This window comes from Molossus molossus, unplaced genomic scaffold (assembly GCF_014108415.1).
Source record: "Molossus molossus isolate mMolMol1 unplaced genomic scaffold, mMolMol1.p scaffold_m16_p_14, whole genome shotgun sequence".
Lineage (NCBI taxonomy): Eukaryota > Metazoa > Chordata > Mammalia > Chiroptera > Molossidae > Molossus > Molossus molossus.
In genome coordinates, this window is record NW_023425349.1 from 41,256,411 (window position 1) to 41,273,549 (window position 17,139).

The window sequence follows — 17,139 nt, forward strand, 5'->3', positions numbered from 1 at the left end:
GCTACCTTTCAGACTTTTTTAAGGGCTGGGAAAAACATTTATGAAACCCTTCTGGGGTGATGGTGATGTTTTAGAACTCACAAAGAAAGCGCACTGTCAAGGAGAAAAGTGGATCCACCCTCATACTGCCTAAAGGTAAGAACTCTCCTCATGGAGAAGTCAGGGCAGCTCAGAGAATTTCCTGGTATAATCCAGAGGTGAGACTTGATGTCAGGCTTCCTTGCTCAAAATCAAGCTCACTTTTTAGAGGGTAGCTTAAGATGAGGGTTTACAGACCTGGCAGAGGAAAGAGACAGCTGGGATCAAGGTCCTCCTCTGTTCTCTTTCTATTTCCTCTCCAGACCGTTTATTTAGAATTCCTAGGAAAGATGGTATGGTTTTTGATGTTTCTTATTCAATTCGAGCTTTGGTCTTTAACCTTCTTCCTCCTGTTTCTGTCTTACCTACTCTAACCCGATTTATATTATCTGTGCTTTAATCTGTACTTCTTTTGTTTTTAGTACCTAATATTATTAAAAGTTTACAAGTTAATTTCATTCATATCAGGTCTTAAGTGTCCCCTGACAGTTAAAATCAGTTCTGCCTTAAACCCATTCTATGTAATAACACATATTATTTATTATTAATTAAATAGATCATTTTTTTTTTTTTATCCTCACCTGAGGACATTTTCCCATTTTTTGTTCAGATAGAGTGGGGGCGCGGGGAGAGAGAAACATCGATGTGAAAGGGACACATCGAGTGGCTGCCACCTGCACGACCCAACCAGGGCCGGGGACAAACTGCAACCGAGGTATATGCCCTTAGTGGGAATCGAACCCGGGACTTTCTGGTCTGCAGGCCGACGTTCTAACTACTGAACCAAACAGGCCAGGGCAAAACAGTATTCTTTAGTTTGACCACATAAAAACTTAATTATGCACAGCAAAAAAATCCATAGTAAGTAAGGTTTGAAGACAGATGGCAAGCTGGAAAAACTAGGGAAAGGAGTCAATATTTGTCATATGGGAAGAACTACTACAAAAGGCAATGATGAATAAATACCAAAGGAAAAACAGAAGTGAAAAAATACAGTGGGTTAATCAATAAATGAAACGATGTTTAATTTCAGGAAGAATCTGAGTGGTGCAAATAAAAGTGAGATTATTTTTTAATTTATTAGATGGATAAAGATTTTTTAAAAGGTCAACAAAACCCAATATTGACACTGTAGGAGAGCATGCACCCTTATAGACTAACGATAGCATAAAGCTTTTCTGCTGGGCAGTTTATCAATGTGCATTCCAATTTAAAATGTTCATACTCTTTGACCTAGCAGTTTCACTTCCAAGGGTTTCTTTTACAGATCTGTGTAGAGGGCTGTCTGTCACAGAATTTGTAAATGTGGCAAATTAGACGAAACATAAATATCCACTGATACCAGGTGCTTAATCGGTAATGTCCTCATTCCTATCTGTATTTACTGAGTGGGAGGGTGTCCCTGAGACATTTTTGAGTGGAGATAACAAATTAGAGAACAGCAGTATATATAATGGGGCCCCTTGGTATAAAAGTCTCTCTTTCCACTCTGGGCTTGTGAGTGCCTTGAATGATGCTCTCCAGAACCACCAGAATGTTACTCAGGGTTACCCCTGGATGATAGACCTAGACTTATTCTAACTTTTTTTTTTATATTTCTATGCATATATCTGGGTGAACTTAAAGTGAGCATTAATCATTTTTAAGATTGGGAAACATTAAGTGTGAATTTTGGAGAAGGGGAAAGTGCAGAATGCTGTTGTGATGTATGGTAGATAGGAAGTGGGGGGCAAAGATTCAAGAGTCCATGAGGGCCATCCCTACTCCCTTACATATACCCAAATATATAGTGCAGAACCCTGTTGCAAAGGAAAGGGAAGCCTGCTCATGCTTTCGAGGACAGCTCTGACCTTGAGTTAGCTTGACTGAGTGGCTGTGATCAGATGAATTGGGTGGGGCTGCCCAGTTCTGTTTTTGCACCTGGTACAGCTGCACTCTTTTCCCATATATCTGTTTGCCCTGCTGGTTAAAGCAAGGTCATGGGTTTGCTTTCTATACCAGTCATTTCCCCTTCTAGAACTACATTTCTTCTAGGGCCTGGGCTGGAACCCTATCTCATTGGTGGTCAGGGAGAAGTGAGTTGGGTTGGTCTAAATCCAGTCCCACCAAACCAGAGCCCTTGTTGCTCAGTTAACTGGAATCATCATAGAGGACAAAGGGCAGCTCTTTTTTTATATACTTGATTTTTATGGTTTCTGAGTTTTCTACTTTATCTTGCTTATTCCATTCCCTAATTCTCAAGGGCGTGGCTGTGTGCTTTATAATTTTCTTCTCATGATCCTTTTCATTACCTAATTCACTAACAGAGTCAGCATTTGTAAGCATTGACAGAAAACGATTAAATAAATAAGGTCAACACTGGGACTCTTTTTAGACAACTTTTTTTATAAAGGCAGAACTGGTTCTTCAGAGTTAGAGGAAGGCAGAGCTGCTTTGCATTGCTGGAGGGTGTTGGAGATGGGTCAGGCAGGTGGAGCCTATCCTGTGCTGGAAGCAGGGCACCTTTATGTCTTCCCTTGCCAGTTTGTCTCTTGTAGCAGAAGGATCTGTGGATCTGGAGCTAAGCAGAAACTTTTCCTACCTTTTTGAGAACAGCCTGGGCCGCAGACACTCGGGACATGTTTTGTTGTGTTCAGCTGCACTGTAGGCCCTGTTGCTGAGGTCTTCACATTTGATGCTGAATTGTGGTGAAACTTGACAGATACTCAGAATGTCTTGACTTGACTGTCCCTCTGGAGTTGCATTCAGTTTCAGCCTTGTTTTCTTGGCTTGTTTGAAATTTTGAGACTTAGTGAAGGCTACTAACATTAAAATACTGTTTCAGTTGTGCAGGAGTTGGGATGAGTTTAAGAGGTCCGTAGGCTTCTTCTCCTCTCACACTAGACCTTGTCTTTAAAGCTACTCTGCTTTGATGGTGCTCCTGCTCCCCTGGTTTGTGATACTAGTTTGAATGAACTTGGTGTAACTACATAAATGTGCCATGGTACGCCATAATTGAATAAGTATACAAAGGGGTTTGCAATCACCAGGTTAAATGATTATATAGCCTTAAACCACGAGATTTTCCAATTCAATTAAAGTGCTCATTATCTCTTATTTAAATGACCAATAAAGCGTGCAGTTATGTCTTACTTTGCAAGTGGGATTAATATCTACTGTTTATCTTGAGATAAATATTAGTAAGGTAGCCTGGGAAAGCAGTTTTATGCCCTCAAGAGTGAGGTAGTGGAGGGCTAAAGTGTTGGGTATGAAGTTTTATCTTTCTGAACTGATTATGAAGTAAGTATACTAAACATTTATATGGCTTTGTCTTTATAGACTGAAATCGCCAAGAGATTGAATACGATTTGTGCACAAGTCATCCCATTTCTGTCTCAGGAAGTAAGTAAAACTGTTCAGCTGTTAAAGTGCAATTATGTTGCTTCTCTGTTTGCAAATTAGCTAGTTTTAAGATGTTAATTTTATCACAAGGAACAAGTGTGAAGAACATCTGTTACAGCTGTGGTGTGTGAACCCCCTGCTATGCCATCTAACAGATCTGAGGGCACACTGTAGAAATAGCAATAGCTCAACCTCAGATTATTTTTTTCTTTGGAAAACTGCAAAATGACTATCAAACATAAAGCTTTTCTTCTTTCTTTTTTTTGAGGAGTATAAGCTTAATAGCTTACTGATGATTCCAAGTGTCCTTTCTCTAGAGAGCTTTTCTTATTCTGAATTTTTAAAATGGTTCCATCAGGGTTGACTTGACCATGGAAGCAGGTATTTTATTTGTGCTTGTATAATGGTTGACTTAATGCTGTCCATGGAGAGAGTGGATGCCAGCACTCTTAAGGATGAAATAAGTGTTCATATTAATTTATGGAGTCATATACACATATAAACCATTTCATTAAGTTATGAAGCCACAGAGGCTTAACTTTAATATTTTGAGAGGAAAAGCTCCTTATATGAGTAATCTATGAGATTGACTCAAAACTGGTATGTTTTAGTTTGGCTTTAAAGTTTACCTTACTTTTGGATACAAACTCATAAATGCTAAACTGTTTTAAGTGTGTACAGGACGCATGTATCTTGAGACAGAGTGAAAAGCCTGATGGACGTGGAGCTGAAGTACTGGGTGTCTGTACTAGCTGGCATCTGCTGCTCCATGCCGCATCGCGCCCACTCTGCTGCCACGGCAGCTCTTCAGCATGACATTCACTGATGTTAGATTTGTTGGCCTTTCAGTCATGTTAGACTTTGGTGATTCTGGTCTCTGCTACAGTCTGTCTCATGCCTCCCAAAGCACAGTGGCTTTGTTTTTATTTGTGGGTGGAAGTTGGGAGGTTTGCAGAGTGTTCCCAGCCTGTGAACTAAGGGAGGGGGGTCTTTTCTCTCCCTGTGAAGAGTGAACCATCTAAAGCAGTGGTTCTCAACCTTGCTAATGCCACGACCCTTTAATATAGTTCCTCATGTTGTGGTGACCCCCAACCATAAAATTATTTTTGTTGCTACTTCATAACTGTAATTTTGCTACTGATATGTCTTAGGTGACCCCTGTGAAAGGGTCATTCGACCCCCAAAGGAGTTGCGACCCACAGGTTGAGAACCGCTGATCTAAAGGCTAAAGAAGTAGAGGAATTCCCAGAGTTTCTAAAATTACCTGTGGGTTGAGATTTGTGGATCAGAGAAGTGATAGAAGATTTAATGTTTAAAGTATCGAAATGGGCCTTTCAAAATGGCTGTATTATTTACCTCCTCAAACTTCTCAGAACCCCTTCTATAACCAGGGTGATCTTCCAAATCCCATACTATTTATTTTCTGAAGCCTCAGGTTACCATTTTTGATGTCCCTTTTGACTTTCTACCTTTCTGAGCCTAATTTTTCCATCAGAAGTTAAGTGGTGACTGGTGTTGGTCAGAAATAAGGGAAGCACTGTCCTGTCTTCTTTTCCTTCTCTGCATGTGTTCTGTGCAGTAACATGTGCTCGAGAAACTTTGCATATAAATCCATGTGATACTTCAGCCTGCACTGCATGTGGCGCTGATCTTTTTGTTGTTATCATTGGAAGGTACGTGAAGTTCTTGGCTGCCTTGCTTACACTTTCTTCTCATTGTTTTCAAAGCATCAACAACAGGTGGCGCAGGCTGTCGAACGTGCCAAACAGGTGACCATGGCAGAGTTGAATGCCATCATCGGGGTACGTGGCCTACCAGGTCTACCTCCTACAGTGTGTATAACCAGCTTTCATTTCTTATTTATTTGATGGCTTAATCTATCTATCTATCTATATATATTGTGTAGCTTAACATTGCCCTCTTTGATAAGGGTGGGTGGGGGAAGGGGCTGGGCTTCAAGAATGCTGAGGTGTGTAGGGGAAGAGAGATTAGCCATAAGGGAAGTGATAGGAGGAACATTTTTAGGAGGAGGAGAAAAATCAATCTACTTTTTTTGTTGTTGTTAATCCTCACCCAAGGATCTTTTTCTATTGATTTTTAGAGCGTGGAAAGGAGAGAGAGAGAGAGAGAGAGAGAGATAAAGAGAAAGAAAGAGAAACATTGATGTGAGAGAAACACATCAGCTGGTTGCCTCCTGCATGACCCTGACCGGAGCCAGGGATCAAATCTGTAACCAAGGTACATGCCCTGACTGGGCCGAACCCAAGAGACCCTTTGGTCTGAAGGCCGGCACTCTAACCAATGAGCAAATCCAGCCAGAGCTCAGTCTGCTTTTTAATGGGAAAACAAATGTTGTTTATCCTGTGACACTTAACCACCTTTGCTCCAGTAGTCAAGTAAAAAAAACAAAAAAACTTTAGGTTACAGTTTTAAACTCTTCTGCATTTTGTCCTATAACTTTAGATCACAGTGAAGTCATGACGCATCTTATAATGACCATTTAATTTAGTTATCTTTGCTTTTGCCTTTAGTTTTCCTAGGGTATCAGAACCTTTATAATTGTTTGGTCTTTCTCTTTCTTGTGCCTATTTCATGAAGTTTTAAGTGGCACCCCAATGAAAAGAATTCTCTTGCTGTTGAAGAAGTGATAATTGTCTGCCCTAGTGCCCTCTAGCCTTCCACTAGGTTTCTGCTCTCCTGTGTGGCTCTCAGTTAGTGCTCCTCTCTGGCGACTGGTTGTCAATCACAAGTCATTGCTTTTCATTAATGAGCCTGGTGAACCCTGTGGTCCATCCCCTGCATGAGTTCATCCTCCCCACTTCAGGGTCCAGAATGGTTCTCAGGTTTTCTGCCCTTCCAGACCAAGTGAAAGAAGTAGCTGAAACAAGGGACCATCCTTTCTGATTTTATTCATATGTGAGTGCCTTGAGCACATTCAAATCACTCATTTATCAATTTATGTTAATTGCTTGTGAGAAGATGCCCTGCTGGTCTTTATAGTTCCCTCAGACACTTTGTAATGATAATTAGACATGCTGCTGTAGGGATTAGAGTGCCATAGTCCAATAACGGCCACAGACAATGGAACCAGTTAATCCATCAGGGTTTAAAATTACGTCCCAACTGGAGATGGAGAAAAAACATAAGAGCCAAGGAGGATTAAAGAATGAGCCTCAGCTTGAAAACTCTCCTTTCATCAATTTCTCAATTGCAGATCTGCAGTCGGGTTGCCTGTGGTTAGCTATTGGCAGTCAATTAGGTGAAATAAACTGGGAGGGTGACCTTCATTTCCTTTTAATAGCTTTTTCCTCCCTGAAATTGGGAGCTTCAGTGGATGTTCAGCTTAAATTTTATTCGAGCTGCTTTATTACACTTGACAGCTTAGCTCTGCATAAACAGTCCCCCTTCTCCTCCCCCCAGGTCCAGGCTCTGCATTTCTCCCCCTTAGTATCACATTTTTGACTGTTACTTAGTGGGCTCTCTAATCACATTCAACAAAAAACACAATTACATCTGCATTTGTCTACTGCCTTCTGTATCCTTTTCTTGTGTAATGAATTGCTTTATTTCAGAGATCAAATCAAATATTCACTGGTACTTTTGCATGTACCGTGTTTGATTAGCAAAGACTAATAGCAAATTGTACTTGTAGCTTGAGCACAGAATTTTTTAACCCTAATGAATAAGGATGGAAAAGCCTGTTTTGATTAAAAGAAAACATATGCAAAGCAGTTCTCAATTACCCAGTTAAACTTTGTGTAACACGTTTGTTTTCCGATTTTTACATATCATTTCTTGATGGTAAAACTTGCATTTTTAAATTCTCAAAGGCACTGCCCAGTCCGACACATTAGAAAGGAGGAAATTGTATCAACCAGATGTTTATAGGTAATACTCATTTTGAGCGGAATCAGAAAATAAAAATAGTAGGTGGTTTTAGAAGGGCAGATGAATCACTAATTTTATGAATGGCTTTAGTCCAGGAAACATGTTGTTGAGATTAGAAAGGCAGATTAACTCTGCTAGCTAGCAACAGTAACACAACTCTCAGTGCATTGGGCCCAAGCACAGGACTTAACGCCAATTGCATGTTTTCAGCATACTGGCATGTGTGGTTTTTATCATTGTAATTTTTGAATCAGTATATTAATTTTTGTCAGCAGGCTTTTTAAAAGTTTGTAGTGATCAATAATTATCCCGAACCACAAGTTTCATGCTCTGGCATATGCTTGATTTTTGCTTGAAAGGAATTGTGTACGTCCTGGAAAATCAAAGTAGCAGAAAATTGGGTTGACAATTCAGTGGACCTTTGAACCCCTTCATTGAACATGCAGTGTGTCAACCTGTCTCCCCAGAGGGGAGGAGGCTCCGGGAGGCTGTCTGTTCCTACAAGCAGCAGCTGCACGAGGAGTAAATGCAGCCCGGTTTGATAGCAGCTGTCAGTATTGTTCAGGGACCGACTTAGGGTAAAGAACAATGGGAGAGGCCATGCTCTTCGTCTGCATCGACTTTCAGGCTGAGAAAAGAAATAGTAATTTAACGGTTTAGACGTCTATTACAAGTGTGAAAGATCATGAAAGAGTACCCTTTAAAATGCAAATGAGCCGAAACATTCTCATTCCCTTTAAGGTACAATCAAGGAGCTCACTGCTTGCTTGACAGGGCTAAAGATATTTCTCTTTAGCAAACCAGGAGAAACTTAAATATTCTCAAGGACACCAAGCTTCTAGGCAAACTCGGCTTGTTTCCTGGGACTATGGATGGTCTTTTAGGAGGACGAGAGAGGATATATTTTTTCCATCCTTGTTGAGTGGATTAATTAATGGTGCCCATTTCTCACCAGCATAGAAAACTTGTTCTTCTATCTGATGGGAAAACTGAATTTAAAATTTTTTTCTACCACAGCTCCTGCCTTCAACTTGAAATTATTACTGGTATGTAAGAAAAATAAATTTCTTAGGTAGTTGATATTTGGAGAAATTATGGAATGTTTTTATTGTACATTTTTTAATTGCTTTCACTGATAGCAAAATTGGTAATTTGCAGAATAATAACTGAAACTCTACTTTCTGAATTTTGCTTTTCATAAGCTCTTTTATTAAACATGTTCTTGTGACAATAGAAAGTTTTAAATAATGCAGAGATCTTAATAGGCACAGGGTTTATTTGTTTTGACACACAGCTCACTTGTGCTTTAGAAACAAGTTCATTGTGTAAAAGGAACTTACTCATTTGATACCTTGATTTTTTTTTTTTTGTATTAGAAGAGTCTCCACAATTTGATCAGCATTTCGCAAAGATTTTTCTTTTTAACTTTAGAATTCTGTTAAAAATGCTTAAAACAGCCCTGGCCGGTTTGGCTCAGCAGTTAGAGCATCGGCCCGCGGTTCAGAGAGACCTGGGTTCGATTTCTGCTAAGGGCACGTACCTCAGTTGCAGTTTGTCCCCAGCCCCGGTTGGGGTCGTGTGGGTGGCAACCAATCAATGTATCTCGCTCATGTCAATATTCTCTCCCTCTCTCTTCCTCTCTCTCTCACTCTATGCAAAAATGTCCTTGGGTGAGGATAAAAAACAAACAAAATTCTTAAAATAAAATAAATTAATAAAATGACATAACACTTTATTTGTGAGATAGTTAATGGCTACTTGAAGGCAGAGAAAAATTTACTGAAGGACACTGTACTGGGGAATTTGGAACTAAGAGCCCTTTTCTACCTGCTCTGATGCTAAATAATTAGTTGAATTTGGGATTCCAAATAACTAGTGTTATATTTTAATTTGGTTTATATGACATAATCGATATATAGATACAGATTTAGATACGTACATATCTGCACTCACACTTTTTAATTGAGGTGTAATTTATATGCAGTGAAATGCACAGATCTCACAGGTACAGTTTGACTGTTTTGGGTGCACACACAGCCCTGTAACCACAGTCCTCCGTGTAGAGTGTTTTCACCACCCCAGGAGGGTCCCTCTCCTTCTTTTCAGCCAGTTACCCCTACCCCCTCAAGAAAGGTGGTTGGGTTTTGATTAAAAAGTAAAAAGTGGTGGAGTGTGGTTTTCTTTTTTAAAGACAACAGTTGCCTAGCTGTACATGTTTCTAGGCAAATGTCTGCTGCCCAACTTCATGTGTTTTGTTCTCATCTTTCTGGGAACCTCTGTATTATGTAACCTGGGACAATGTGTGGGCCTAGACTCAGATGAACTTGAGAGGACACTTGGTGCTTCCACATTTTAGCTTTGTGACCTCATACGATAAGTTCACCTCTGTCAGTGTCCCATCTGTAAATGGACAGTACCATCTACCTTGCATGGCTTTTGTGGGGGTAAGACTCTGGCTGGCAGCCTTCACCCAGCACGTGGTCCTGACTCCCTGAACTGAGTTTTATCTGCCTGGTTTCTCTTAAGTTTTTGGAGCAGATCTGTGGGTTCAGTTGGCCAAGCCCCCTTTGAGGGGTGGCTGCTCTGAGAGCAGGTCACCTCCTCCTTTATCTTTGCTAGTGGTTGCATGGATGCTGATGTTTGAGAATATGCCCAGCCAGATGCTCTGCTCCTACCATCATGTCTTCCTGCATGAATGACTTTTAATAAGGACACAGCAGTGCAAAAACACTGCCATTTAACTTTTGATGAACAGACTTAAAGTTCAAAACCAAGGAGATAAAGTTAAATTCTAGGAACAGATGGAGAGAGAATTGAGAAACAAAAATGTGAGGACAAGGCATCATTGGCTTCCTTGTTCATCTTAAAGAGGAGGGGAACAAGGCCCTGGCACCACTGGGAGGTGGCAGGGATCCTTGTGATAGAATTGGAAAGCGAGATGCCCAGGTGACCAGTGGGGCTTGTCCTTCCCGTACCACGAAAGTCCAGATTCCCAATAGCTGCTTCAGTGTGAAATGTGAATATGACTTGAGCAGGTTCTTACAGCAAATGCCTGTGACCTTCAGGAATTCAGAAATTTGGGGTTAATGTAGGCAACTTTGTTTTTCTTTTCTCATTTATTTGGACATAGTCTGACTTATTTTCCATAACTAGAACTTGTGTCAAAGCCCATGGGGCTCAGATTTGGGGCTCCATTGCTCAGATTTATATATTCCTACTTCATGGGCAAATTTGTAGTCCTCACTGTAGAACAACTTCCTATGAAGTCAGTGTGGGGTACTTTGTGGTGCTGGCTACGTTTGTTTGTGGGGCTTGGCTGTGAGTATGAACTCCTGAGGATCTAGCAGGAGCCTTTCTGTCCTTAAGAGATTGAGTTGTAGACCTAAAGGACTCTCATTGTTGCATGAGATGATTGGTTTAAGGATTAGCAAAATGTTGGATTATTTTTCTCCTCAGGGTGTAGCTGTCAACTGTTTATAGGATTGTAGTGTGTGATTTTTAAAAGGATGAGGTTAGCCTCTTACTCTTATGAGTATGCAGTTAATCCCTGGAAAGCCCGTCAATAACCCAGTGGTAAGTTTCTTTATAAAACAAATTCACCCTCGGAGAATAATGCATAGCCTGCTACCAAGAAGAGAAACCAAAATGGCCAAACGAACATGGCTCTTCAGCTCTACTGACTGGTACTCCGTGTAAGTTCCAGCAGTTCAGCCCTTTTAATAATTTCCCAAAGGGAGTGAGCAGTATAGATAGCAAAGATGTCTTCCATGCACCTTACTTCTCCTTCGATTCAGTTAGTTTTATACTGAGTACAGCTAGGTCTTCCTGACAAGTGCAGGGTTTGGCTTCAATGTCTGGGTTCTTCTGAGAAGTCAGGGTGCTTTTTAGTTATTACAAAACTTGTTGGAGCATTGTTTACTTTGTATTGTCCCTACATCTTTTATGTGATTTGTACTTGATTCCTTTGGGGGGGGGGGGGCTACTGTTTTCTCTCTTTCAGAGTAGAAAGTATAGAACACCCCCTTTTAGGAGTTACATCTATGCATTTAAAAAAATTATATATAATTTACATACTATAAAATTCACCTCTTCAAAGCACATAACTCAGTAGATTTTAGTATATTCACAAACTTGAGCAACCACCACCACTACCTAATGCTAGGACATTTGTAACACTACAGAAAGAAATCCCATATTCCCATTAGCAGTCAGTCCCATTGCTTTGCCTCCCTTGTCTCTGGATTTGTTATTCTGAACATGTTATATAAATGCAGTCGTATAATTAACATGTGTCCCTTTGCATCTGGCTTCTCTCACATGGCATAATGTTTTAAGAGTTTATTCATGTTGTAGCATGTCCTTCAGTCTTTTTTATAGATGAGTAATATTCCATTGCATCAATATACCACATTTTTTTTCCCACTCATCAGTTGATGGACATTTAGATTGTTTCCACCTTTATTCTGAATAATGCTGCTATGAGCATTTGTGTGCAAGTTTTTGAGTGGATCACTGGGTCAAATGGTAACTCTGTATTTAACTATTTTTGCAATGGCCAGACTGTTTTCCAAAGTAGTGGATGTGAATTTCAGTTTTTCTACATCTTCACCAATAATTATTATCGTCCGTCTTTTAACTCTAGCCATCTTAGTTTTGACGCTAGCCATCCTAGTAGGTATGAAGTGATTTTGATTTTCATGTTTCTAGTGGCTAATGATGTTGAGCATTTTTTTCTTTTAAACTTTATGTGGCTCTGGCCGGTTTGGCTCAGCAGTTAGAGCATCAGCCCATGCAGACCAAAGAGTCTCTGTTTGATTCCCAGTCAAGGGCACGTACCTTGGTTACAGTTCAATTCCTGGCTCTGGTCAGGGTTGTGCCAGAGGCAACCAATCAATGTGTCTTTCACATCAGTGTTTCTCTCTCTATCTCCTTCCCTCCCTCCCACTCTATCTGAAAATCAATGGAAAAATTGATTAAAAAAAACATTTAAACCTTATGTGGTTTTAGAAGTGAATCTTCCTAAATCAACACAACTTAAAAAAATTGTTTTTTTTCTTTATTGATTTTAGAGAGAGAGGAAGGGAGAGGGAAAGAGAAACATTGATGAGAGAGAACATCGACTGGCTGCCTCTTGCATACCCCCCCCCCCCCCACTGGGGATTGGGCCCACAACCTGGGCATGTGCCCTGACCAGGAATTGAACTGGTGACCTCTTGGTGCATGGGTCAAGGCTCAACCGCTGAGCCACACCGGCTGGGCAGAAACATAACTTTTTAAAACTTAGTGTAATTCAGGCCTGTAATTACCAAGGGTTCTGGTCACTATCACAACTGTAGCAGTCATTTAGGGCAGGTTGGAAGAGCAAGTTGGTGATGATGCAGGCTGAGTTGGCCTGTGTGGATTAGCTGAAATACAGAAAGAATAAGGATGAGCCTGGCAGGTGTGGCTCAGTGGAATGAGTGTCGTCCCATGCGCTGAGAGGTTGAGAGTTTGATTCCCAGTCAGGGCACATGCCTGGGTTGTGGGCTCAATCCCCTGTGTAGGGCAGCTCATTAATGTTTCTCTGTCATTGATGTTTCCCTCTCTCTCCCCCTCTCTCTTCCTCTCTATCTAAAAAGGAAAATCAATAAAATATATATTTTAAAAAAGGAATAAGGATGAGCTGAGATCCTTAGAATGTCAGGCCTTCATCCTGGTGCCTGCCTGCATACAGGCCATCACTTGTTTTCTCTGTGTCATTCTCTGTGCACTGGTGTGTTGAGATGGGGCCCTTGAATGGATTGTTGTTGGTTTTATTTTTATTTTAATTGTCTTCAAGTGTCTTGAGAATTCTTGGCCCCAGAAAGCAGTTTCTGCCTGTTTATCACCCTTGCCCCTCTTCACGCCAAGAGGCCGTTCACATAATGGGAGGTTTTCAGACAACTTCTGTCGTAGTGTCCTTGATTTTTCTGCTGCCACACAGCTCTTCCCCACTCTTCCCACTTGTTTACGAGCATACACATTTCCTTTTCTGCAATCTCCCAAGGTAAGAACTGAGGGTTTTAAAGAACAGGGACATAGCAGAAGTCAAGTAAGAGTGATTGGAGAGAACTGTCAACAAATGCTGCTTTTCACATTTTTTTTCACTTAAAATGTTTAAATATCAAGTGCGACAAATGCCACTTACTGTCACGCTTTTAGCGTTAGAGATGCTGTTTTGGGGCATCTCTTTTAGTTGGAGTGGGCTCAGTTTGTGATCTGTGTAACAGTTTTTTCCTGAGGTTATAAATTGGATCAAATTCAAGTCAATTCCGAGGTTGGTGAGGATGAGGTGGGCATCGGCCTTCTCTTGCACTCTGGGTGTCTTTTCCAGTGGTGTGGGCAGCTCTGTGGTGATAAAGCGCTGTGCCACTCTTGGCTGAAGAACAACAATGGAGAAACACTCCACCATTACATTAAAGCTCCGAATGTAAACAGCAAAGTCGATTTCACTGCACTAACGTAGTTTACCCAGGCTGAGCTAGGTAGAGATGAATTAAAATTCTGAATGCGTGGCTGCTGTTTGGCATGGATGAGGTTACTTTATTCCTTGTGGGTTTTCAGTATCAACTCAGGGTTTGGTGTTTGTTTTACTTGTCTGACTCAGCCTGTTCAGATTGTTTGGGTCAGAGCAAGTACATTTGTCACCTTACCCCCAACTTGAAACCTTTTTGTAATCACCTTGGGCACCAGAACACTGATATGTAAAAGTTACATGTGTAGGTCTTTCCCAGATTGTTTTGTAAAACAGGAAGTTTTTGTTGGGTTTATTTTGAAATTGAAATTGTTGGTGGCCTCAGCTCTAGGAGGTAGGTGACAAGGTACTCGATGGTGATGAAGGGAAAATGAACAATTGAATGTTGAAAAATATCTTTATTTTTTAAGCAACAATTTGGCAAGTCCCTGGGTGTTCAGGAATCTGCATTCTAATGTAGTGGGTCAGAATTCCAGCTTAGATCTCAACCAAAATGTCTCAGCCTCAGGCTTCATAATTCTCTGTGGTGGGCTGTCCTGTGCATTGTAGGATTTTTAACAGTATCCTTGGCCTCTACCCAATAAATGCCAGTAGCATTTTATCCCCAGTGTGATAACCATAAATGTCGATAGACATTGCCAAATGTCCTTGGGGTGGGGAAAATGGGGTGTCAAAATTGCTCTGTTTGAGAACCCACTGGTCTAGCTTGTTGATAGCTTGAGTAACCAACTGTATTGATAAAAACCACCATTGCTCATCAAAAATGCCTTTTCTGATAGACTTATTAGCTGTTTTGCTTGTGTGTTCTTTGCTGTATAAGTCTGTAAGCATTAACTTAAGACAAAACTTTACAAATTAGTGTAAACTAATAGAGGGTGAATTTTCCCACTCTTGCTATCGTGTTGAGAAACATAGTTTCCCCGATGATCTGTTCAGGTTTGGATCTATGCAGGACTGATGCCTGTACATTCCCCTAATTGGCAGAACCCCTGGTGGTTTGTGTTGGTTTGAATTTTGAGGTTTTTCTGGCTGTATAGCAGTGTCAGTAATTCTTTCATTTCAAAACATATTTTTAAGTAGCATCCATGGTTTTTCTTTTGGTGAAGGTGATGGGTACTAGATTGCCTGTCTCAGGTAAGCCTTGTGGAGAAAAATGTTTTCCAAGGACACGTGGGTCAGGTGGACTGCCCTTTCAGAGTTAATTGTTTCACTCTCCAGGATGATGGCCCTTTATTTCTTTTGATAAATGTTTTGCCTTAGAAACAACACCTCTTGTCTGTTAAGCAGCTTGTTCTGAGAGAAGCCAGAGCTCTCTCTGTTTAGGCTTGATTCCTCGTTATAAGCTTCCTTGGAAGAGAGCTGGAGCAAAAGATATCCTCCTTTTTCAGATGTGGGACGGGTGTTGGAAATGGGGACTGGAGAGTTGGCACTCCTGAGTTGTCAACCTAGGAACAAAGTCGCATCTGTCACTGCTGAGTCTTCATGGTGTAGGTGGGGTTTTTTTCCCAGGTGAATGTCCAGTGGTAAGCTTGCAGTATTGCATGCCCTTGAGCTTCTCATTACCTGGGAAAGGAGAGGAATGTGAGGTCTTTTGTGACAAGACTAGGCTGCTGGTCCCAGGAGAAATGTTTTTCTAGGGAACAAAAGGTTTGCATTCATCGCTCAGGCTGCTATGAGCCCCAAGGCCAGCTACTCTGTCACCTATGAAATGGGAGCCCTGATGCCCACCCTCCCCGCCTCAGGTATGATCTGAGCTCTGAAGTATTATCTGGGAACTTACAGAGAGTGATTATCTGTGTTTCCTGGGTCTACAGTATCTTCAATAGCTGATCCATCTTGTTGTTGACTAGTGCGCCTTCCATTTTGATAGGATTTTGCTAAGAACAAAATACAATAGAAGAAGCTCTGAAACATGACCAGGTTAAGGATGGAAGAACCCAGTTGCTTCTAGTAATGGACAGTGAGCCCCTTCTTCAAGGGTAAAGCTTAGAGCAGAGGTGGGTGGGGGCGGAGTTGCCCATGGACAGTTGGGCTCTTAGACATCCCCACGGAGTAGTTAGCCTGACTGGTGGGTTTCACCACGAGGTCTGCTCCACAGCTGTGGCAGAGCCCCTTTGTTATGTAAGCTAACTTTTATTTTCAATAATATATTAGATAATACTTTCCAGTTCATTTTTATAAAAGCTAACTTGGGTTTGGCAGAAAATCTGCTTCCTCCTTGCGTATCCAAATGTCACCTTTGCTCTGACTTAAAAACTCACCTCTGAAATCGACTTTTGGTGACTCGATTCTAGGGTTTTTGGGGAGTGGGGACGTGCAGGGAGCGGTGGTAGGGTGGTGTCCTGTAGTTAACTGCTTCCCCATCTGCTTAGCCTCTCTCATCTTCTTCTAATCAGTGCCGTGCTTAATTACCCCACTGCTCTTGCTTGTGTATGCATCACTGCATTTCCCCCAGAAGCCGGACATAGCTCTTATTCTCCAAGTAATGATAGTAATTGCTGGTAGGGCAGACCTGGTCCTCATCCTTCTCCAAGCACATTTCTTATGGCAGGTGTCTAGTTCCTAATTAAGTGCTAATGAGCATGCCTAGCGGACCTTGACGCCACTGCCAGCTTCTTCAGTTTTATGTCTTGCTATTGCCGCGCTCTTAAAAGGTGACAGAGCAAGAATTAGTGTCTTCGGGATGACAGGAAGGTGATTTTGTACCTAAGGGAATTGTTATTATGATCTCAAATGGCGAACGAATAGTTTATAAATACTTTCCAAGAATGCTGTTAATGCTGTCCTCTCGGATTTTGCCCCCTTTTCCAATTTCCCTCTAATTAGGACTGTGCTCTCTTTGAAGGAGTGGAGGTTTAAAGAGAACATTGGCTCCTAAAGATTTTTAAAAAGATGCTAGTAGTAGTTGAAGATTTACTGTAAAATGATTGTAGACAGTGATTTCTGCTTTTAAGATGCTGTTTTCTCTTACTCTTGAGGGCGGGAACATGTTTAGTATTCAATTAAAGATCAGTAGTCTGGGTGGAAATTACTGAAGATCTGGTGTGAAGATTTAATATATTCAGTACACGCAAGGGGATAATAAATAAAACGAGTAATTGAGTCCCAGGGAAGTGAGCACAAATCAGAATCTTAAGAATTTCCTAACATTACACCTTAGAAATTGAGCTTTAATCGTTTTTACTGTCTCATCAAAAACGAGTTTTATGTTGGACAGCTGAGATGTGGCCAGATTTATGGTACAAGGGCCATTCCTTAGATACTTTTCCACTTCTACAACATGCTCTTAAATGTAATAT

General features: G+C 41.0%; 1 protein-coding gene across 3 annotated transcripts in view; it reads left to right on the forward strand.

The window, feature by feature from the left end:
- The window catches only part of TLE1 (TLE family member 1, transcriptional corepressor), an 85,472-nt gene that overhangs the window by 24,327 nt on the left and 44,006 nt on the right, over nt 1–17,139 (forward strand). For 2 of the 3 annotated variants that reach the window (XM_036261320.1, XM_036261321.1), the window contains exons 5-6: nt 3,397–3,459; nt 5,187–5,261. In XM_036261320.1, the coding sequence (XP_036117213.1) occupies nt 3,397–3,459; nt 5,187–5,261 (138 nt within the window). Of the gene's footprint in view, nt 1–3,396; nt 3,460–5,186; nt 5,292–17,139 lie in introns of all 3 variants that reach the window. The other variant, XM_036261319.1, reaches the window with a different exon arrangement.